We start from the raw sequence: 22,498 nt of genomic DNA, 5'->3' as shown, positions 1-22,498 counted from the left end.
AGTTATCAAACTAAAACAAGACCAAACACAACTAAGGAAACATTATACTGTTGGATTTATTTATATTTAATGTCAAAGTTTTTAAATATTTATCGTGCTAAGGATGGTGTGGGTGTATAGACACTCTTGTAGGTGTACGGGGAAGCTTGTACATATATAGGCTGCTTGTACATGTATAGACACATATGTATATGAATAAATACACCCATACGTGAAAAGGTACTTTGTCTATATATTCTATAGATGGTTTGAAAATTTAACAAGGTTTTTTTTGCAAATGTTTTTGTTATTCCAACTCTATGTTCTGTTCTTTGAAGTCTATGTGTCTGATAATGAGTACATCCTTCGGACTTCCCAGTGTAATCACACATTGGAATGCATCTTATGTGATTGGAGTTGTTTTATCTTAGAGGTATAAACACAATGGTCAACCCAGTTGCACAATTGGGGGCGTTTAAAAACCTTAAGAATAGTATCATTTTGATATAACTCAACTCAAATTCTGTTTGTTTCTGATTCAAAAAAAATATGATTATTACAATGTTGTGAATTTGTACATCATCAGATGCAATTACAAAATATCTAAATAAGTCTTAATACTCTGCCGATATTTATTTTCTTACATATACCTCAGATTTTCCAAACACAATGAATTTTAATGTCATAGCATTGAAAGGTCAATTGGGATAGTTCTTGGGCTTTTACAAACCTGATGAACTCTACCCTTCACTTCCCTTTACCTACAAAGAGTAGAGAAGGGAAATGCTTTCCAACGTAACGTGAAGACGGTGAGGATTGCAGCCATGCAGGAGATGGCATGGCCCATTTTACGGCTACAGTCTTCACCTTATTAGGCACATTGAGCGGTTTTTCGTAGGAGTATAACGACTTACAAAGAACGTGGCAGGATTCGGTGGGCTTTGTTGAACGCCGAAACAAGCTCATCGAGACATCGACCCTTCCGGAGTCTGCGGTCACCAATGCTGTGTATTCGAATTTTACCAATGAAACGTTATGAGGAAGAAGAAGAATGTATTAATCTTCCCGAACAGGAACACCCATCAATCCATCTATCATCACCACCACCAAAGCCAACGCCAACGCCAACGCCAACGCCAACGCCACCGCCACCGCCACCGCCACCAACCAGAAAATCCGGCCGCCGGAGAGGTGGGACGACCAAAGTCAAATGAGAGAGCAAGAGATACCTTTTTTCTTCTGCCCGCAAGAGGGCAAGCTGACCTGACACCCACAATCCCACCGCTACCCGCTCCGTGAATAGCATTTTTATTTTGGTGTCACTTTTTTATTTGAATTTTGACGTCTCTCCTTGCTTTGATTCGACTCCATCAAAAGAAACCGAAAGAGGGAAGTGGAGGGAGGGGGGGAAAATGGCTCAGGCAGAAAAGGAGAAAACTGCAATCATCAATGCAGCCCCAGAGGAAAACCAGGTTTTTCCTGATCCCTGACCTGAATGTTGGATCAACAACATCATACTAGCAGTTCTTCATTTGTTTCTCCCTCTTATGTTCAATCTATCACTCAATTTAGACGCTTGCAACCTGAAATGTGCTTATTTTTTTGTTATGATGCTGCACTTGCAGGAGAGCGAGGGAGAGAATGACCCTGGCCTCTCCCCAGTCGATAGGGAGCTTCCAACTCCGCTTACTGTCTCATCTCGTGTGAGTACTACTTCAGTGCAACACCCTTTTTTTCATTTTCCCGAAACCTTGATTTTCATTCTTTTATTGGGTTTCAGGTGTTGTTCCTGCTGGGTGACATAACGGCAGGTCCAGCTTATCGATTCACTCAATGGTTGGAGTTGGTTCGTGAACGCAGCGCGAGACACCCGTCTTCTAGCTTTCCCAAACACCTTTCTAGACTTGAAGCTATGCCATCAAGGTTTGTGTTTTCCAGTTTCATAGTGTTTCTTAATTTATTACACATTTTAGACTTAATCCTCTTTGTTCATTGACTTCATTCTGGTAAGTTTTTTAGTGGTTGTGTCTTTCCGATTTTGAAACTATGCCAAGGGTGGTAATCCATCATTAATTCGATGGCTTTACACTGGTGCAACACTGAATACAGGATTATAATTGTAAATAATGTTACTATGGTCAAACAAATGGGAAGTTGCTGGAACATTGCACTTGTGGTTTCTCTCTGCTCTTACATTCTATTATTACAGTTCTAATCCATATATGGGCAGAGCACAAATCATAAAGCATTCTAATGAAAGACGTTAGTCATGTTTAAATCAGTATTATGCGTTTGATATGTGCTTCAGATGGTAGTCATCACCCCCACCCCCCAAAAAAAAAATGAATTATACTTGTTGGCTTGTTGCATAGATGTCATCTGGGTCTTCTTTCTACAGTGCAGGGGAGTCAGTTGCTGACTCCAAACACTCGGTGCCTTGCAATGAAGGTCCAGATATCACTTTGTGGGAAAGACTTGGAAAGGCTGCCATGCTAGACATCGAATCAAGTGAATTTTCTTGGGACATGCTGGCTTCACTACACCATACTGGTTACAGTAATAGTGCAGAACAAGCTGAGGATGAAACGAATAAAGCTCTCGAGGTATGTCGTTTTCCTAGCTTCAGTTTTTGCAAAGCCTGTGTCTCATCTCTCTCTATTCGAAACCCCCCCCCCCAATAATAATAATAATAATTATGTGATCTGATCTTATTCTTCCACTTTCTTTACAGATTCCTGCGTGTTACCCACAGGGTGCACATGTGGATCACTTTAGACAGTCCAATTTAGGTGCCCTATCTAGAAGGTCTTTATATCCTGAAAATGCTCTTTTAGTGTTTGCTTTTGACTAGAAAGACTGTTCATTAGATCATTAGAATGATTCAAGACTAGTGCCCTGTGATGAGGCTAATCAGCTCGACCACCTGGATCAACCTATAGGTGCATGGCATTCGTGGACCTATGGAAATGATCAGAGAATTATGCACGTGGAAGTGATGATAACTATTTCCTTTGATTATTTGTTGACCTTATCAAGAACAAGTAGAAATATTATTCTACCTTAGGGGGAGCAAGAACTGACTTCTGTTTCATTTATTTAGCTTACTGCTTGAGCTTTAAATGAGCTAGTACCATAGAAAGATCAAATACATAATCAAGACCAATATTTCACTTCCACTTGGAGGGTCACTGCATAGTAGATAATCCATCCGAGGCTTCAAGAAGAATGCAAAAGCTTTCAGACTACTTGTATCCATGCCAGTATGCGTTTTATTTCTTCATTCTTTTCTTTAAGTGTTCTCCAAGCTTCCCCGACCAGACTTGTTTTTCTTCTTTGATGTCACAAATGCCAAAACAAAAAATTAGCTTCCTTCTGATCCACTTTCTGTTCGATTGGGTACAGGTTACTGTGAATTCTGGGGGCATTGTTTTCTTTGCTCTATTCAACAGACCTGATAATTGTGATTTGGTCACAAAAGAAGCAGCAGCAGTCATAAAGATATCATCTTCAAGGATGGCAACACAGTCAGAACGCCTTGGTTATGAATTTGCTAAATGGCTAGGAGTCCGCACTCCACAAGTTCTGTTTTCCACTTACAGTAGTTTTTTGCTGCCTCCACCATATAGGAGTACAGGTTTGCTCTATTCCTAAAACAATTCATTTGACTATTGCAGGCAAGAGTCATTCACAGTTCTAACCCAGAATGGCAGCTGATCAAGGATGCAGCAGAAAAAGCAAGGGATATTGCATTATCAGAGAGAGACGAAGTTGGTGAAGTTACATGTTCAGAGCTGTTGGAAGCTCTTGAATTGAGCCGGTGCCTTCTTCTGATGAAGTGCAAACAGAACCTGATCTTATAGTGGTCAAGGTTTTATTTGATAAAAAGCAGGACACAAAATTTATGCTTCCTTCCTGATTTGCCTTGCACTGAGCAGATACACAGGGAGGGTGGACAGATCACTCAATCAACTGGCAATCACTTAGATCAGTCACCTAACTTGGTTTAGATTTGACCTTTTGGTCAAGAAAAAATCCAAGGTGGTAAAAAATGATTGAATGTTTCAGCCCTCTAAAAGTACATCCCAGGGAGCATGTCAGGAAGGAAACATAGATATCAGCCTCAATATTGTTAAAATGTTCTAAGTTCGCTAATTTTTGGGGATTAGCTTCGCCCAGACATGGCTCACTTCCCGTTAAGCTCTTCCGGATATATGCCAGATCAATGGCATATGTGTAGCATCTAACCAAAAACCTGATTCTTAGAAGATCTCATGATTGAGATCTGACTTTTGACTTCTCCAGTCGCCCCATATGACATCTGGACTAGTGAGGCAGATGGTACAATGAATTTTCAAGTTGGGATGGCACTATAATACTGATACTGCTGCCCAGTAGTGAATATTTTGACCAGGTGTTATTAAAGTGCTTAATAGCTTTGATATGTTTTTGCAGTTATGTGCATGGTTCTCCTCTGCTTCAAAGCTCAGATGCATTTGACTGTCAGGAAGCAGCTGAAAGAACAGCAGCAGCCCTTGGCGGGATCTTGATGTTGGACCTTGTCATCAGAAACGAAGATAGGCTCTCTTGCCGCCATCTTGGGTGGCGAGGAAATTCTGCAAATTTACTATTTACTGACACGGCGACTTTTTCAAATCTAGATGCATGGGAGGAAGCCTTTGATTCTGCAAACCGTCGGTACAGGCCAAGGGTAATCAGGGCTCTTCAGAAAGAAAGAAGGGTCAAATCAGCAGATGTCAAATTAAGCCCTCATAACCATGAATTAATATCTCAAAGCTCAGATGTTTCTGATCTTATGGACTCGCCAAATTCCAGCAACATGAGCCTAATAAGCCCGTTCTCTGCTGAAGCAAAGTTCAGTGATATGCATATAGTTGCAATTGATTCTGGCATTCCTCGCCGACCTCCTGCTGGTAAACGTGCAAACGACCAAGCAAACTACCCTAAGCTAGTTGAGCTTTTACTCAATAGTGCAGAGTACTCCTCTAGCCTCCTATATGAGATAACAGGAGCAAAACTTGGATCTCCTTTATCAGACGAGGCTGATGCACCTACTGATTCATCTTACTCTGACACCACTACAATTGTCCACGAATTCCGAAGAGGGTTTCGTGCAGCTCTCAGGGACTTGCAGGGATTTCATATATTCCTTCTCACGCTTCATCAAAAATTGGATAGCTTGTTGCGAGTTTTTTTAGCTATTATGAATAAAAGTTCATCGGGAGATTTCGACAGGGATGATTCAGGGGTTCCTGAGTCCCCTGGAAGTAAGGAACAGTCTAATAATGAAATACCCGCAGATTTGACTGATTTGGAATCACAGAGAACAGCTCTGAGGACATCTACTCCTGGATATAAAGAAAATGACTGTGCTTCTTCCATCTCACGGGAAGGCTGGCATGGAAAGTTCGGCAAAGGGAGTGTAGACCCTCTTCATAGCCTGCGCCTGACTGTTAAATTCCGTGACTTCAATAAATTTGCTAAGGTATGTGATGTTATAAAAGAAAGTGTGACTTCATATACTGGTGCTTTTTCATTTCAAAATAGACACGATCTTACTGATAATTAGTACAACATTTTGTTAGAGAACTTGATGTGCATTTCAGAAAAATTTCACTATTTCCAACAGTGTAGCTGTACTTTTATGTTTAAATGTTTTTTTGAAAAATATAAGTATTAAATAAAATTGTGCAAGCTTATTTCTAGTCAAGACTAGGATTATTTCAACCATGTTAGAAAATGAGTCTCTCATACCTTGCAGGTTTTCAACATTGTCCTTTCAATGAACATAGTTTTGTGTAGTTATAGGAAGAAGACCTTTGACTCTTCTTTTTCTGTATATTTTGCGGCTGTTCTTGTATTCTTTATTTCAAACTATGCTTTTTTAATTATCAGGGTTGTCCCCCTGATTAAATGAAGTCCTTGACTAACCTAAGGTGTTTTTTACATCACCTCAGTTTGATGCAGAATTGAACAAAGAATTGGAACACTGGAATGAGTTACTCAGAACAGATGCCATTAGACTGTGTCAGGACAACAATTTTAATCCAGGGTTTTTTGAGGGGAGTGATACTAATAGTGTTGTTGATGCTTATGAATTAAAGGTAATAATCTTCATTTTTTCAGTCCTGTTTTAATAGGACTCTGAGAAACAAAATACAATATACTTAGACCCTTTTAACAGGTCCGACTGGAGCACATCCTCGAAAGAATAATGATGATATCTGATGCTGCCAATACAGAGAAGCCATCTTCAATCACATATAACCTGTTTATTGGTGGAGCTTTGGCTGCAAGATCTGCATATACACTACAACATTTGGGCATTACACATATACTTTGCTTGTGCTCAAATGAAATTGGGCAATCAGACTCTCAGTATCATGACCTTTTTGAATACAAGAATTTCTCTGTTAAGTTTTTTACACCAATATTCTCGAACTTTTTATTTCTTTTACTATTTCTGAGCATCTGCAGCGTCACTGGTTGGTTGATGGCTCAAAGTGCATGTGAAGGAAGCATGTGATGTTTCCACCATTAGTGGACGGTCCAACTTCCCTGGTTGTACAGTCTGTTGACTAACAAAAAGGGTTTGTGTGAAGACTGAAGAGCAGGTCATGAGGTTGAGTCACTCATTCTGGAGACTCAATGGTCAGCTGGCTAATAGGCCCATGGCCATTGGCCTCTTTATCAAGATTTTTGGACTAAAAAGTTTTTCAAATTTTCCTCAACATCTTTAGTCTACCAAAGCATACTTCCATTAGGAATGTCTGTTAGATGAAACTAGCATCTTAGATATGTGGCTCTTAACGTCATACGACAACTTCTTGTCAATTCTTAAGCCAGTCCAATCTGTATGGATACTACCTTTTCTTTAGGTCAAATCTGTATGGGTACTACTTGCCACTGATAAAAGTGTAACTGTCTTATTTGTGCAGATCAGTGATAATGTGGATACAAATATCAGCAGTATCTTTGAAGAAGCTTCTTATTTTATTGATCATGTGGAGCAGTCAGCTGGGAGGGTTCTGGTTCACTGTTTTGAAGGGAAGAGTAGAAGCGCCACAGTGGTTCTTGCTTATTTAATGCTGAGGAAGTAAGGGTAGATTCTGAAATAGAAATCGTAGATGGCTGATAAATAGACAGTGAGGAGGGATATAAACCACATGCTGTGGATTTATAACCTAACATCAGCAAATGGAGATCATATAGCCTAAACTTTACTATACTAGATAGTTGATTTACAATCCATAGTGTATTGTCCACTTCTAAAATATGTCCTTAATTGGATTTGTTAACTGGTAGATTCCCACCCACCACAATTTTATCCTGTTATGGCATTCCCACATCTTCATTGTCACCCAAATGCTTAGCTGATATGGTGTATATATATATACATATGAAAAGATATTTGATGTTTGACTAGTACAGTTAATTTTATTTGAAAATATTGATTCCAGAAATCCTTCAATTCTGCAGGAACTTCACTCTTTCAGAAGCATGGAATCTCCTGAAAAGGGCTCACCGCCGTGCCCAGCCAAATGATGGTTTCGCAAAGATGCTTTTGGATCTTGATAAGAAACTACATGGGAAGGTTTCAATGGAATGGCAACGGCGAAGACCAATGATGAAGGTGTGCCCAATCTGTGAGAAGAATGTGGGCCTTAGTAGCTCCTCACTCAAACTTCATCTACAGAAGGCGCACAGGAAGCTCTCCTCAGGAAGTGTGGATAGTGCTATGTCAATGGAAATACAGAAGGTATTGAACACACTCAAATTTAGCCGCAGCGGGAGTGTCAGTCAGCGGGAGGGTCAGTCCAACTCAGAAGCAGTCCCATTCAATGGTTGATGGATTTGATTAATAGCTTTGTTGATTTCAATTTGAGATTTTTAATGCTATATGATTTTTCCAGCTACTGCATTGACAGTTTAACAGAATTCAAGTTGAATCTGATCAACACAGCAGTCTCGTTAATGATGATGAACATCAGTTCTTGCAGAAGTTTGCCAATGTGGGAAGCTATCTCTATCTGAAGACATTTCAGAAGCAAATTTATGAACAGCCGCTTAAAGTTGTTGTAAATTTGTAATTGACTAGTTGGTGCCGTGTCCGATGTGGGATCGAACGGCATATTGTAAATTTCTTGGTCTATGTTTAACACTTTAACTAGTGGGATAAAACGGCAGATTTTGTAAATAAATAAATAATTCTTGAATGCTGATGAACTTTCCACCAGTATCGACTGAGGACTAATTCTTCTAATCTCCTGTTATCTTTCCAAAATCAATAGCATTTTCATAAATAGGCATATGGGATATTGGGATGTATAGTTTTACAGCAAGGTTCAATATTTCATGCCATCAAACTGAAAGATATTTTCTCTTTAAAATTTTCTGTACAAATGATATTTTAAGTAGAAAATTTTCACATTGTATGGAAACGGTCACTGCCTTACTTTATTTTACTTCAGGGCATTTTGCTTCAATGCAAACAGATTGTATTAGGGGTGTCAAAAAGTCTGGCCAGCCCCAACCCGCCTTGAGCTTGCCGTGAGCCCAGTCAGGGACTGGGCTAAGTGTTTCAGCCCATAGGGTGGGGTTGGGCTGGAATTTTCAGGCCTGATGCAGGGCCAGGATGGGCTTGGGTTGAGTCTTTGGCTGAATCCAGCCTGGCCGAACCCAACCCTATGTATATAATACTCATATGATATTATTATATACAATAAATATTTTATATGACTATGGTAACATATAAAATGTATACTTTCTTAAATGTCTCCATTCACTATCAACACGTTGTATAATCACACCACTCACGTGTATCTTTAGTTTTTCCATTTTTTTCATATACATTGTTAGCTTTCAAAATTTGAGAATGATTAGATTAATGGACTCTCTCTCATCCAAATGACAACAGACAAGGGCTGCCACAGTCAATTAGGGTTTTGATTGAGATATTCCAATCCAGCCTACTTCGGATTGAGCTGGGCCTAGGCTGAGTAAAAAAATCTTAGGATTGAATTATGATTTAAAAAAAACCAACCTAACACAACCCTTTGACACCCCTAGATCCTATACACAAGTTCCATGTCTATTTTAATTGGTCAGTTTTACAATAGGCTTTGGGAAGAGATGAACCCAAACTCTTACGTCATACCTTGTATAATAATTAAACTATTCTACCATGTGTCTTATTTGTACTAGATTTTCCTATCCAAATTTAAGGGTTTTGATTGAAAAATGAGGTAAGAATATCCATTTTATTTTCATCCCAGATATTTCACAACCAAATGTACCCTAAATAAAAACTGAGGTAAAAATATGGGGAGATGAATATAAGGGAACAAAAGGTGTCTTTTGATGCATTTGGTAAGGGTCTCAGCTAGTTAAAAAAAAAAAAAAACTCAACTTCAGCTGGTTGTATCATAATGCCATCAAATCTAGCTTAAACAAGTAATAATCGGGTTAAATAGGCTTAAACTTGGACTATAATTGACGGGACCGTCCAATTATTAAGCGGTTGATGCTTAAGCCCAACACTTTTTGTGATTGGTCGGGCCTGATCTTGTGCTTCAACCAGTCAGTTAAGGACTAAAGGTCAAGTCTATCGATGTGGCCAAATTTGACGCCTCTCTAATATTATCGGTTTTGAGATTTGTATCTGTCTTGACCGATACCGATATTGATATGTATTATATGTATCAGACTCTTTTGCCCTCAATTTCATAGTACCTATAAGCTAATAAGCCTGATGCGGAAATCATTTTTCTCGTTTTTTGTTAGAATCTGAAGGGGAACCGGTAGAAGAAAGAGAGAACCTATTTGTCCTTCCTTCTCCGTTTACCTTTGAAACAGAGCCATTTTCTCCACCAAGCCGGTCTCCTTTTCCACTTCTCTTTCCCACTCTATCTTCTCTTCTCTCTGAATTTTTATAGTGAAGGAATAGAAGTAGCTTTCTCTATCATCTTCTTCTGAGTGGTTTTATTTTCGAGCATCTTCAAGGACTCTGGTTTAGGGTTTTGAAGGTGCGTCGTAACCTCTGAGTTTTATATCTTCAATGGTTTATTGCTCGGGTTTTCTCCATGATTATCTTCGTATGTGGCTCGGATTGTGTCTTCTGAGCATATTATGCATTTGATGTTTGTTTCATTTCATTGGTTTATAGGTGTCCGTTTGATCGCATTGGGGTATGTCGCCCTCCCATTTCTCTTTCTTTTTAAATTTTTGTTTTCTTCTGAGTTTTAGATCTCATAGTTGTGTTTATCTGCTGGATTGGTTGATTCCAGATTTTATAGCTAAGACAAGAATCGATGTTGTTATGTTTCTTTCTCTCGAAGCTATAAGCCTATTCTGAAAGTAGTGGTTCTGGGAAGAATACTGTTTTTCCAGCCAGGCATGGTACTGATCCGTCACAGATACCGGGTTATTGTGCTTCAGCCAAGTGATGCAATGATTAGGGGTCCGAAGGATTTCGAAAGGATCTGGATTTCTCATGCCCAGTATATTAATTGAAAATGTGGATTGTGTGAAAGTGATACTTGCCTTTTCTGGAATTTGATCCAATCTTAAGTCGTACCCGAGGACTTTCTACTTTTGGTTGTATCTAACCTTGGTTCTTCTGTTACTCTGGAGTTCCAATCTGTTGCCTCCAGTGTTTCATTCAGAAATCTCTTGGCTGTTGGAGTCCTTCTGTTATTGTTTCCTCTGATGGAACATTTTGTAATCTCCTCACATGTGTTAATTGCCTATGTTTTTCGATCCAACTGAAATTTTGAATTCAGTAGGAAAGCATGTGTGATTTGGCACATACTTAATTTTTGTTTTTCTGGGTATGCAAGTTGCAATGATGAGGCTTTCTGGTTCTACATTATTGAGGCCTTCTATGTCTTGTATGTTGGTGCTGGTCGAACCTGTCGCATAGAAATCTGATTCCACTTTACCTTTCTTTTTTTTATTTCTTTTAAAATTATATTTGTTTTCTTCATGAGTTTGCTGATGGATTTTTGCTTTTCTTGGTTACCATATGCATAGTTGTCATGGCGTCAAATCGATCCAAGTCGGTGGAAGGGTGGCTAATCGATTTGGCGATGAAACGCCCATTATAGCGTTGCCATGGCAGTCAAATAGCCCATGTGTTATTTTTTATTTTCCCTTTTTTCAAAAGTTATTTAGTATGCTACAAGTCTACAATATATACCTTATAACATATAAAACCAACATTAAGCAACATCAAATCATCAAAAATCAACATAGCCCTATCAAAATCATCCTGCATTTTACAAAAAATGACCGCTTAGTGAATCAGGCTTGACCTAGTGTCCATGGCGGTGCCATAGCGACGCCTATCAAACAATGGCGACCGCCATTTGTGAGTCACATAAATCATAGCACTGCCATGAATTTCTTTTTCCGCCAAGACGCCAAATTGCCACCTTGGTGACGCCATGACAACTATGACCATATGTCAAATTCTTATTCACTGTACCACTAGCTTCTTAGTCTTTTGTTTAAAATCTATGAAGTTTGTACCATTTTCATTTCGTTTCCATCTTCTTTAGAAGTTTGTTTTATTGTCATATTCTAGATGCAACTGCTCAGGTTTTTTTTTTTTTTTTTTTTTTAACTTCACTGGGACCTTGTCACTTCATGGCTCTTAATGCGTCCTAAAAAAAGCAAATTTGTTTGTCCGATTAGGGACATGATGCAAAGCCAGAACCAATGAAATTATTAACTCATGATATGGTGCTTTCAAGGTTGTTGCAATTATGCTTGCTTGTTTCTCTAAAGCCTTTTATGTAAGTTAAAGTGTTGTTTGTTGATGTCTGAGCAGTTGATTTATTGCTATACTTTAGATCCTTTTAAATCTTGGGGATGATAACTAAGTAAATAGTTTTCCCATGATCTTTGGCTATGTCAATGTGAGTGATATAAATCTGGTTATAGTTCTTTCTTTTCAAAAACTATCTATTCCGCATTGAGGAAATACTTGTGTCCACCTCTACATGCACAACTTCCTTTGCATGGCTGAAGAGAAACCCAAAAGAGATCTTTGTCCTACAGAAACTTGATATTGTTGATGCCTCTTCCTTCCTGATATATGATAGCAATTAGGGTGGAAAGCTCTAGACTGTACTGACTTTTTGAACAGAAAATCTCTTTGATATTTTTTTGTAATTGCTTTTTTTGTTTGCAGTTTACTTAAATTATTTTCATTTTGGATGTTCTTATGTGTAGGTAGTGCTAGATTATACAGATTTTGGGTGCCTTCTTGTTGGTAGAAGTTATGGCTAGGGCTATAGTTCAGTCAACAAACTTCCCTGCTGCAGTTTTCAGAGAAAGTAGTGGCCAACTTCGAGGTTCTCGGAAGACCAAAAAGACTATAAAAATGATGTGTAACATGCAAACCCCTTCTATTAGAATACAGAGTTTCTCAGGCTTGCGAGGATCCAATGCGTTATACAACATAGGAAGGTCTGACTGTAGTTTCTATTCTAAGATGGCTGCTGCTATCGCTGTTTCACAAGGGAAGGCTAGCCGAGGGATAGCTGTAGCAATGTTTGAGCGCTTCACAGAGAAGGCAATTAAAGTTATTATGCTTGCCCAAGAGGAAGCAAGACGACTGGGACACAATTTTGTTGGGACCGAGCAAATTCTGTTGGGTCTTATTGGTGAAGGGACTGGTATTGCCGCAAAGGTTCTGAAATCCATGGGTGTCAATTTGAAGGATGCCCGTGTTGAAGTGGAAAAGATTATTGGTAGGGGCAGTGGATTTGTAGCCGTGGAGATACCATTTACTCCTCGTGCAAAGCGTGTATTAGAACTTTCATTGGAGGAAGCCCGGCAGCTTGGTAACTTTTTGAACTTTATTATTAGGAAAATTCAATTTATGTAACTTGTCTTCTTGTACTTACCTTTTCCTGTCCATTCTATGAACTGTCGGCGGGCCTTTGAATGCATCCTTATTTTTCATGCCTAATTGGAGACTACCCATCTCCTAGCTTGCCAATTCAATGGGGGCTTCTGGGGATTCATATTCTATTGATTACTTTTCCTTTCTTCTAGTTCATTTCTTTCTCATGTTGGAAGGTTCACTTTTCATCATTAATTAGATCATCTTGAAGGAGGATAAATGTTTCCTGTACTTACAGGACCTTCACTTTAATTTGCAATAATAAGGTATTAATGTCACCATTTTTACATGTGTGAGGCCTTTTGTATAGGAGAACCTTGCACTCTATAGCTTTTCTCTTTATTACTGTAAATTTTCCTAATGGTATCATCTTAATGATAAATGACTCAGGTCATAATTACATCGGTTCGGAACACTTGCTTTTGGGATTGCTTCGTGAGGGTGAAGGTGTTGCTGGTCGTGTGCTTGAGAACTTAGGTGCAGATCCAAGTAACATTCGTACCCAGGCAAGAAAAATAGCCTTTTACCTTGTTGTCTATGATTCTGAATTTAGTTTGGGGCATCTATCTTAAGCATCTTCTTATTTTATCATTAATTTGGTGTTAGTAGGTTATCCGTATGGTTGGTGAGAGCACAGAAGCTGTTGGTGCTGGTGTTGGTGGTGGAAGCAGTGGCAATAAGATGCCAACACTTGAGGAGTATGGCACTAACTTGACAAAACTAGCAGAGGAGGTGCACTATTGTTTTTGTTTGACATCCACTTTATTGTTTTTGTTTGACATCCATTTTATGTGTTTCATAATAGCTAACTATAAGCTAAATTTCTTTTTTACTTTTCCTAAATTTTGTAGGGTAAACTTGATCCTGTTGTTGGAAGACAACAACAAATAGAACGTGTAACCCAAATTTTGGGTAGACGCACAAAAAACAACCCGTGTCTTATTGGTGAACCGGGTGTTGGGAAAACAGCAATTGCAGAAGGGCTTGCTCAACGGATTGCTATTGGTGATGTTCCAGAAACAATTGAGGGGAAGAAGGTGAGGTTTGTAAGTTTATCTAGGTATTAGATATTAGCTTGGATGGAATTGTATTTGCTTGCTGGCACTGGCATGGATACAAGGTGCCAAATGTTGTGAGTTTTTAGATATAAGAAATTGTAATAATATAAGTTACATAGGTGGGAGTATGCAACCATGCATATGTATTGCTGTGAACAATTTGCGAAGAATTGTTAGAAGATGCTATTTTTAGGGGGACAACTTTGATTGATAAGAAATATATGGCATGGCCGTCTTGGAAATGCGACCTCTTAATATGTAGGTGATCCAACATGAATGTAAGTTAGTGGTTCCAAACCATGTTCAAACTAATCATTTCTATTTTCTAATGTTTAAGAAGTTGATATCCCTTTGCAATTTATAATGAGGTAGGAGCACAAACTGATCTAATGATATGATTTTTTTTTTTCTTTTTGGGGGTGGGGGGGGGGGGTGTGGAAGATAAGCAACATACTGGCTGTCTTTCTGTTTTCATCCTTTGCCTTCTTTAAGGAGGTAATCAGAAATACGAAATGGCTAGAAAAGTAGATGACCACATGTAGCTGGTTCTGGTTGTTCTGCATCTAATAAGCTGGACTTGCTTCATCTACATTTATAAGATTATTATGCAAAGTTTTGATTGTGCCATTCAGGTGATAACCCTGGATATGGGCCTTCTTGTTGCTGGTACTAAATACCGTGGAGAGTTTGAGGAAAGACTAAAGAAGCTGATGGAAGAAATTAAACAAAGTGATGAGATTATACTCTTCATTGATGAGGTCCACACTTTAATCGGAGCGGGAGCCGCAGAGGGTGCAATTGATGCTGCAAACATCTTAAAACCTGCTCTTGCAAGAGGTGAACTGCAAGTAAGTTTGTCATGCTTTATAACATCCTTAAATGGATGATTGAGCTTCCTATCCTTGAAAACCAAATGTCAGTGGTTTAATGTAAGCCCTCTTCTGTGACGTGGTGAACTGTTTGATCTGGAAACAAACCTTGAAGTTAGCTGCACCCTTAGAGTAAATTGTTGTTGGCTTATAATTTCAGGGTTCACCCAGTGGACCACATTTTCACTGAGTGCCCGTGAGTCATTTGGGTAGCCAATGGTTCATTTAGTTAAATTTAAGAATGGAAATGTCACTGGTTCCACAAACCTTGCTGGACTTGTATAAATGGTTCAAACCCAATTGTCAACTTAGAGGTTAAAACTCTGTGCTCTATGCAAGATCTGGAGGGAGCTGATAAGGAATCTAAGCTGTATACTTTTGTTGGTATGTTAGAAGTCCGCTGATATATTTCTTTGAAGAATTGTTAAACCTCATTTTTCTATTGACCTCGTTCTTTCCTCAGCGTTGGACTTTCAAATTTCCCTGTAAAAGTGCTGTGTTTTATTGACAAGTGATATTTTGTTCCTTATGCTTTCTTTTTCCACTTTATCAAGTATAGGGGAAAATTTTCCACTACGCTTGCTTCAGTTTCCTTTTCCATCATGCACACCACTTTTTCAGTCACGTGGATCATGGTTGCGTGCCTGCCTGGCCAATGGGCAAATGGCCGAAGGAGGGAGCGTGTAAAGTCGTTAATGCACCTATCGCATGATTTGGAAAGTTGACCATTAGGTCCCACCAAGATGGACTTCTTCCTTTGATTTTGAACATTTCCTGCTGATTTTATGTTCTGTTCTCTTCTTTGACTTTTCAAACATATTTGGCATTTTAAACCTTGATAATAACACATGTGGGTACTTCAGATGGTCATAAAATTTTACCACAAATAGATGACGGTGTGGAAAACTATATCCGTTGAAATTGGGCCCACTTGAGCTGCCATGTGGCCACAAATACAATCATGTGTGCGATGGAAAGGGTAAGGAAGTGCGAATGAATGAATGAATTATAGAAACGCAACCCTAAAACGATGCAAAAGATAATGGAAAAACAAGAACAAGCAATGAACACAGATTTACGAGGTTCGTCAAGATTGCCTACATCCCCGGTGAGATGAGATCCTGCTTCACTATCAATGGAGAATAGGGTTACAGCGCTCGGTCCTCACTCTCTCAGTATTGCTTGCATTACAGAGAAAGAAACCATCGCTACAAATATATAGTGAAAAACCCTAATCCGGAAAATACACAATTTCCCTCAAATAAAAAAATTCGAGCGGGGGGCGCAGCCCCCCTACACCCCCTGCTATGCAGTTGCCTCCTACCCCCCTTGCAACCCCCACGGCCCGCTAACCGGCTAGCGGGACCGCCGTTCTGCCTGTCGAGGCGTTGTATCAGTACTCTCTGGGTTAAACTGTGACGGAATACAAGACATCATACACCAACATGAATGATGTTACTCGATTACTTTTATGGTTGGATATTTTCCTTATTGGCCAGTCTGAGATAAGACAACTTGTTGTTGCAACAGTTTTTTACTAATGCAAATTTTTTTTTTTTTTTTTGGTCTGTAGTTTATCGAATATTTATTTAAAGTAGATCAGTTTTTTTGAGGAAACAAACATCTTATCTCCTTGATTCTTTCCAATGCTCTACATGTAGTAATCCTCTATGTACTTGTATTGTTAAAATAATTGATTGTAATTGCTGATTTATCCTGCTTGGTTGTGTCTTCATAATTTTTCAATTATCTCCTGTGAGTAAGCTTTTGCCTCTCTTTTTTCTCCTTTATTTTTTCCGGAGACTATTATGATCTGATTCTAGATTAGCATGGTCAATTCAGGTTGTTCTCAACTATATAAAACAAATCAGAATAGACAGGATACTTATAATCTATTTCAATTGATGCAGTGTATTGGTGCCACAACATTAGATGAATACAGGAAGCATATTGAGAAAGACCCGGCTTTGGAAAGGAGATTCCAGCCAGTAAAAGTGCCAGAGCCTTGTGTTGATGAAACCATACAGATACTGAAAGGACTTCGAGAGCGTTATGAAATTCACCACAAGCTGCGTTACACGGATGAAGCCTTAGTAGCTGCTGCTCAGCTATCATTTCAATACATAAGGTGTGTTTTTTATGTGTTCATTTTATCCTCCTCAAGTGGTGGACTCATAGTGGCTTGCGGCTGATATTCAGTAATTGAATCAATGGAGTCCTTTTACCTCAGCAGTAGAGTAATGCCATTACAAGCTCTTTCCACAACGCTTCAGTCTTAACCTTCATTTTCTCTGTGATTTGGGGCTCCCATGGGGTTTGGACCAATACATTTATGCTTTGAAGGGATTGTTCTTCATGGTTTTGAGTCCTTTAACTGGAACACCTTGGGAATTCATTTGTTATCCATGCCCCCTCAGTTTACTTTGAGAATTTAGCTGTCATGTCTTGAATTTTGTGCCCTCAGCGCGTAATTGAGGTGCCTGCTATGATGTTGTTATTTCCATATAATCACTGCATTTTGTGAACTTGTGTTGTATTACAGTGAAATTGATTTATTTGAAATCGCATTTTGTTTTCTGATATGATTTTTCTCTCGCTCTTAAGTGATCGCTTCCTGCCTGATAAAGCAATTGATTTAATTGATGAGGCTGGTTCTCGGGTGCGGCTTCGTCATGCACAGGTATTTGTTCACTGTGTGATCTTACCAAAACCTTTGTCGGTAGTGTTATGAATACTTTGTCTGCTGCGCAGGTACCCGAGGAAGCTAGAGAGCTTGAAAAAGATCTAAGGCAGATTACTAAGGAGAAAAATGAAGCTGTTCGCAGCCAAGACTTTGAAAAGGTACTACCATATTTTGTTTTCTTATTTTTGGTTATATTATATTTTTAGTGGGGAAAAGTTTCTGTAATACTGTCTCTTGAACATATGGAAGTTACTAGAGAAAAGGGGGAAAGAAAATTGTAATATTTTGCAAGAAATTTTTTCTTGATCCAAGCTCTACATGCTTTACACTATTTGTACGTTCAGAACTCATTGGATAATTTCCTAGTTTCGATTCTTTGGGCTTACCTAAGCATTTGTATTAGTAGGCTAACCATGCTGAACTTTGACAGGCAGGAGAGTTGCGGGATCGAGAAATGGACCTCAAAACCCAGATTGCGAATATCATAGACAAAGGTAAGGAGATAAGCAAGGCAGAGAGTGAGGCTGGTGATGAAGGCCCTACTGTGACAGAGGTGGATATTCAGCATATTGTATCATCTTGGACTGGGATCCCTGTTGAAAAGGTCTCGACCGATGAGTCTGACCGCCTTCTAAAGATGGAAGATACACTTCACAAGCGGGTCATTGGTCAGGATGAAGCTGTCAAAGCTATCAGTCGTGCCATCCGCCGTGCTCGTGTTGGGCTTAAAAATCCCAATCGACCTATTGCTAGCTTCATATTCTCTGGCCCGACTGGTGTAGGAAAATCCGAATTGGCAAAGGCTCTGGCTTCCTACTACTTTGGCTCTGAGGAGGCCATGATTCGGTTGGATATGAGTGAATTTATGGAGAGACACACAGTTTCTAAACTCATTGGGTCACCCCCTGGCTACGTTGGTTACACTGAAGGTGGGCAGTTGACTGAAGCTGTTCGCCGCCGTCCCTATACAGTGGTCCTCTTTGATGAGATAGAGAAGGCACACCCTGATGTTTTCAACATGATGCTTCAGATTCTGGAAGATGGAAGGCTGACGGACAGCAAGGGCAGGACTGTGGATTTTAAGAACACACTCTTAATAATGACATCCAATGTAGGAAGTAGTGTGATTGAGAAGGGAGGTCGGCGGATTGGGTTTGATCTTGACTATGATGAGAAGGACAGCAGCTATAATCGGATAAAGAGCCTAGTGACAGAGGAGCTCAAGCAGTACTTCAGGCCCGAGTTCCTGAACCGGTTGGATGAGATGATCGTCTTCCGGCAGCTCACAAAATTGGAGGTGAAGGAGATCTCAGACATAATGTTAAAGGAAGTCTTTGACCGGTTGAAAGGCAAGGAAATAGAACTTCAGGTGACAGAGAGGTTTAGGGACAGAGTGGTTGATGAAGGTTACAACCCAAGCTATGGTGCAAGGCCATTGAGAAGAGCCATAATGAGACTTTTGGAGGATAGCATGGCAGAGAAGATGCTTGCAGGAGAGATCAAGGAGGGAGATTCTGTTATTGTAGATGTCGATTCCGATGGGAATGTGACTGTGCTAAATGGAAGCAGTGGTGAACCTGAACCTGCAATGCCTTTGTAACCTGCCAATACTGATCTTATGTGGCTTATATCTTTAGTTATATTCTCTTTGGTCCATAGACTTCTTACAGTGGTTTTTAGCCTAAAAGAAGACTTCTTACATTGGTGGTCAAATGAAATTAGATGGGTTAGATGCCTAAATTGTAAGGTTGTACGTATCACACCAGGCAGTGGCCTTTTTTTTTCCCCAAGGCATTGTCAAAGGATGTAATTAAATTCGAAGTGTTCTTTAGTGAGGACTTAGACAGTGCACAAATAAGAAACGAATTGGTGATTTTGTTTCTAGTGTTTTTAACTCGAGCCATAATTTTTCAGTTTATTCTTCGTAAGTGCTTAAGTAATTCTAATCCTCTGTTGAATAGGATTCACATGAAGGGCTCTGATCCTCTTTACATTTTCATACCCTTGAGATGAACCTTCGACATTCTTGTGATCTATGAGGCTTTTCCCTGAGTTTTTTTTTTTTCCTCATCTTGTACTTCTTTATTGAAGTGGTTTTTGAGTATGTGCCCAGGCCCCAGGATGTGTTTCACCTGCTCAGGAGCCCTCTGAGGCAATGGGGAGTTGGGAAAGGACATACTAGATACTCTGAATGAACTGGTAGGTAATGGGTGAGACTTGATCAGCTCACTACTACATCAATTTTTTCAAGTTTGTGATATTATTGCTGGCTACTGGAAATTGCTTCTTTGTGGTTTCTTCCTGTTAGTTTCACTCTGCTGACCTCAAGAATACTAGTTGGGCGCTTCGGTCTAGAACATTAGTTCTTGAACTGATGATCACACACCACATTAAATTCCTACTCATAAAAAGTTTTGTTAGATGGACGGAAATTTGAAGTTGTCAAGTGCATATCCTGATCAATGGTTGGCATTACTGTGGCTTACCAGTTGTTGCTGTTGGTTCGTCTTCCAACCTTATTGAAGATATCCCAAGGTTCACAAGGTTTACACCTTCAGCAAGAGCAGATAGGAGTGAGCACAATCTTACTTATTGAACCTATAAATTCTGTGGAAAACATCTGAGGTCTGCTACTCAAGCCTGATGGGATGAGGTTGATCACCATGAAAGTACAAAACTGGGAAATGGATTAGTTGATCACCAGATCATTAGCCAAGTTGATGCACCGACCACTGTGGATGTGATGCTACCTTTTGGATGGCAAAAGGAAGGAAAACCTCTGCACTTTGAGACCTCATTGGAATTGGTCCATTAAATTTATTTTAGAAAAGATACTGGAAATTGCTTCTTTGATGCTTTTCTGAAATTCAGTTCTTCTCTATTTTCAATTCCGAATGTGTTATAGATCCATAATCGATTTTAACTACCTTCTCTCAATGCTTATATATAATTTACATGGAAATTGATTCTTACACACCCACTTTCTTTTTTTGGATCTGATGCGGTAAAAATTGACCGGGTGATCTTCCTTGCAGTTCCTGATACTACAGTCGACCTACACAGAAAAGAAGATAGGGGAGAGCCGGGCTGACCCGACAGGGGATTCTCCAATGCCTAAGTCAGATCTTTCCACAGCAGATGCTCAAAAGAGCTTTTCCAGTAAAAGAAGTGATTGATCCCTTTGATGGAGGTTTACCGTGATATTTATAGGCTGCTGATGGAGGGAGAATGGAAGACGTTTTCGTAGAGTTCTGTTTAGACGTAAAGTCCTTGAGGGGAGTGGCTCTGTGATTCTAGGAATATTCCGAGTCCTAAGGTATTCTAGGGGAATATTCCTCTATTATCTCGGAAATGCCAACTGTGTGAGGGATAGACGTCTATGGTGACGTGTAGTGGATAGAGTCATGTCCTTGTGAATAGGGATTACGTTCCTTGAATGTAAGGGTGGACACAAGCACGTTTCTGAAAACCTTGTTGTTGACGTCGATCCGCGGTGACGGCATGCCCTGATGGAGGGCCGAGGTGGTAGCACAGCCTGATGAGAGGCCGAGGTTGCAGCAAGGCCTGATGGAGGGCCGAGGTGCAAGCACGGCCTGATGGAGGGTCGAGGTGCCAGCACGGCTTGAAGGAGGGCCGAGGTGGCAGCACTGCCTGGTGAGATGTCGAGGTGGCAGCACGACCTGATGGAGGGCCGAGGTGGCAGCACGGCCTAGTGAGATGCCGAGGTGGCAGCACGGCCTGATGGAGGGCCTAGGTGGTAGCACGACCTGATGAGATGCCGAGGTGGCAGCACGGCCTGATGGAGGGCCGAGGTGGCAGCACTGCCTGATGGAGGGCCGAGGTGGTAGCACGGCCTGGTGAGATGGCGAGGTTACAGCACGGCCTGATGGAGGGTCGAGGTAGCTGCTCGGCACGAGAGGAGGCCGAGGTCACGGGTCAGTCTTCTGTTCAGGTTTGCATACACTTCAGCCGTGCTGAGGAAGGGGACATATTTTGCCTCATCAGGATCCATGTAGACAATTCCATTAAGTTGGGATAAGGTTGAGTTTTTTGTTGTTGTGCATCTCTATGGTAGTCCGATCAATGGTATTCTCTCATAACCTTAGATTTACATTTTTATTATTATTATTATTTAAACATAGCGAATTTCAAAGTTCTTTGTTTTGATACTTGGCAAATTCTAATTGAATTGAAATTTGACATGTGGGCAAGAGATCTTAGGATCTATCCGTCTTCGAATTAGAGCCCCATTTGCTCTACTTGGCAATTGTTGACATTTAAAGTAAGCATATAAAAAGACTTACCACAGACATGTAGGAACTGAACTGCCCCCAACTTATGCTTGGTAAGATTTGCCTTCATTGTTCCTTTTTTGACTGTAGTGTACCTTCAATGTAAAGATAGATATTTCCGAACTTGATCATGGCATTTGCTGGTATAACTTAAAAATTTTAAGAAAATCGGTTCATTTGTGTTCAACAAGACTCCATATGTTTAAAGCCAAGAAAAGAGAAAAATTAAAATTAAAGAAAAGAAAAAGACACATAAATTAATAATTTTCCTTTTATAATTTTATTTTATTATTATTAATTTTTTTCTTAATTATTAGTGTTTGAATAAATTTGAGAAAAGAGAGACACATAAATTAATTTATTATTTTTATTATGATTTTTGTCAGGGCTCCAAACATTAGGGGGGGAGAGAGAGAGAGAGAGAGAGAGAGAAGAAGTGTCATAAGTAAGCCTCATAAAAAACTGTCACGTTTGCAAACAGTATTTGAGGCTTCTCATTACTAATGCTTTAATGTTCTTACCAAAAAAAAAAAAAACTAATGCTTTAATGCCTACTCGTTGATACACGTGACATCATCCAATGATTGGATTCCTTTTTATCATTTTATAAATGCACAACCAGGCAATTTCATCTCAACTTATATAAATAATTGCAGGTCCCAACGGCATAGCGATCTGGTGGGCCTTCA

General features: G+C 39.7%; 2 protein-coding genes across 3 annotated transcripts; both read left to right on the top strand.

Moving 5' to 3' along the window:
• Positions 1-529: 529 nt before the first annotated feature.
• LOC122078921 (dual specificity protein phosphatase PHS1-like) lies at positions 530-8,233 on the top strand. Its single transcript, XM_042645123.1, is given in 12 exon segments — positions 530-1,451; positions 1,605-1,682; positions 1,760-1,902; positions 2,378-2,582; positions 3,382-3,558; positions 3,654-3,814; positions 4,432-5,482; positions 5,955-6,101; positions 6,182-6,409; positions 6,936-7,093; positions 7,477-7,807; positions 7,809-8,233. Coding segments are annotated over 12 exon segments (2,790 nt in total). The 5' UTR covers positions 530-1,391; the 3' UTR covers positions 7,860-8,233.
• A 1,532-nt stretch (positions 8,234-9,765) lies between these two features.
• Positions 9,766-19,401, top strand: LOC122079450 (ATP-dependent Clp protease ATP-binding subunit ClpA homolog CD4B, chloroplastic-like). Of its 2 annotated transcripts, XM_042645939.1 has the most exons (11): positions 9,766-10,022; positions 10,163-10,184; positions 12,232-12,845; positions 13,298-13,413; positions 13,517-13,639; positions 13,759-13,944; positions 14,598-14,813; positions 16,745-16,962; positions 17,439-17,514; positions 17,586-17,675; positions 17,948-19,401. In XM_042645939.1, the coding sequence occupies exons 3-11, from the start codon at positions 12,281-12,283 to the stop codon at positions 19,115-19,117; spliced, it is 2,760 nt and encodes a 919-aa protein (XP_042501873.1). In that variant the 5' UTR covers positions 9,766-10,022; positions 10,163-10,184; positions 12,232-12,280; the 3' UTR covers positions 19,118-19,401. The 2 variants fall into 2 exon arrangements, with proteins under 2 accessions (XP_042501873.1, XP_042501872.1); XM_042645938.1 differs by lacking the exon at positions 10,163-10,184.
• Positions 19,402-22,498: the final 3,097 nt, after the last annotated feature.

The sequence above is a fragment of the Macadamia integrifolia genome, chromosome 5, assembly GCF_013358625.1.
Source record: "Macadamia integrifolia cultivar HAES 741 chromosome 5, SCU_Mint_v3, whole genome shotgun sequence".
NCBI lineage: Eukaryota > Viridiplantae > Streptophyta > Magnoliopsida > Proteales > Proteaceae > Macadamia > Macadamia integrifolia.
This window is presented reverse-complemented; position numbering and strand designations above follow the sequence as displayed.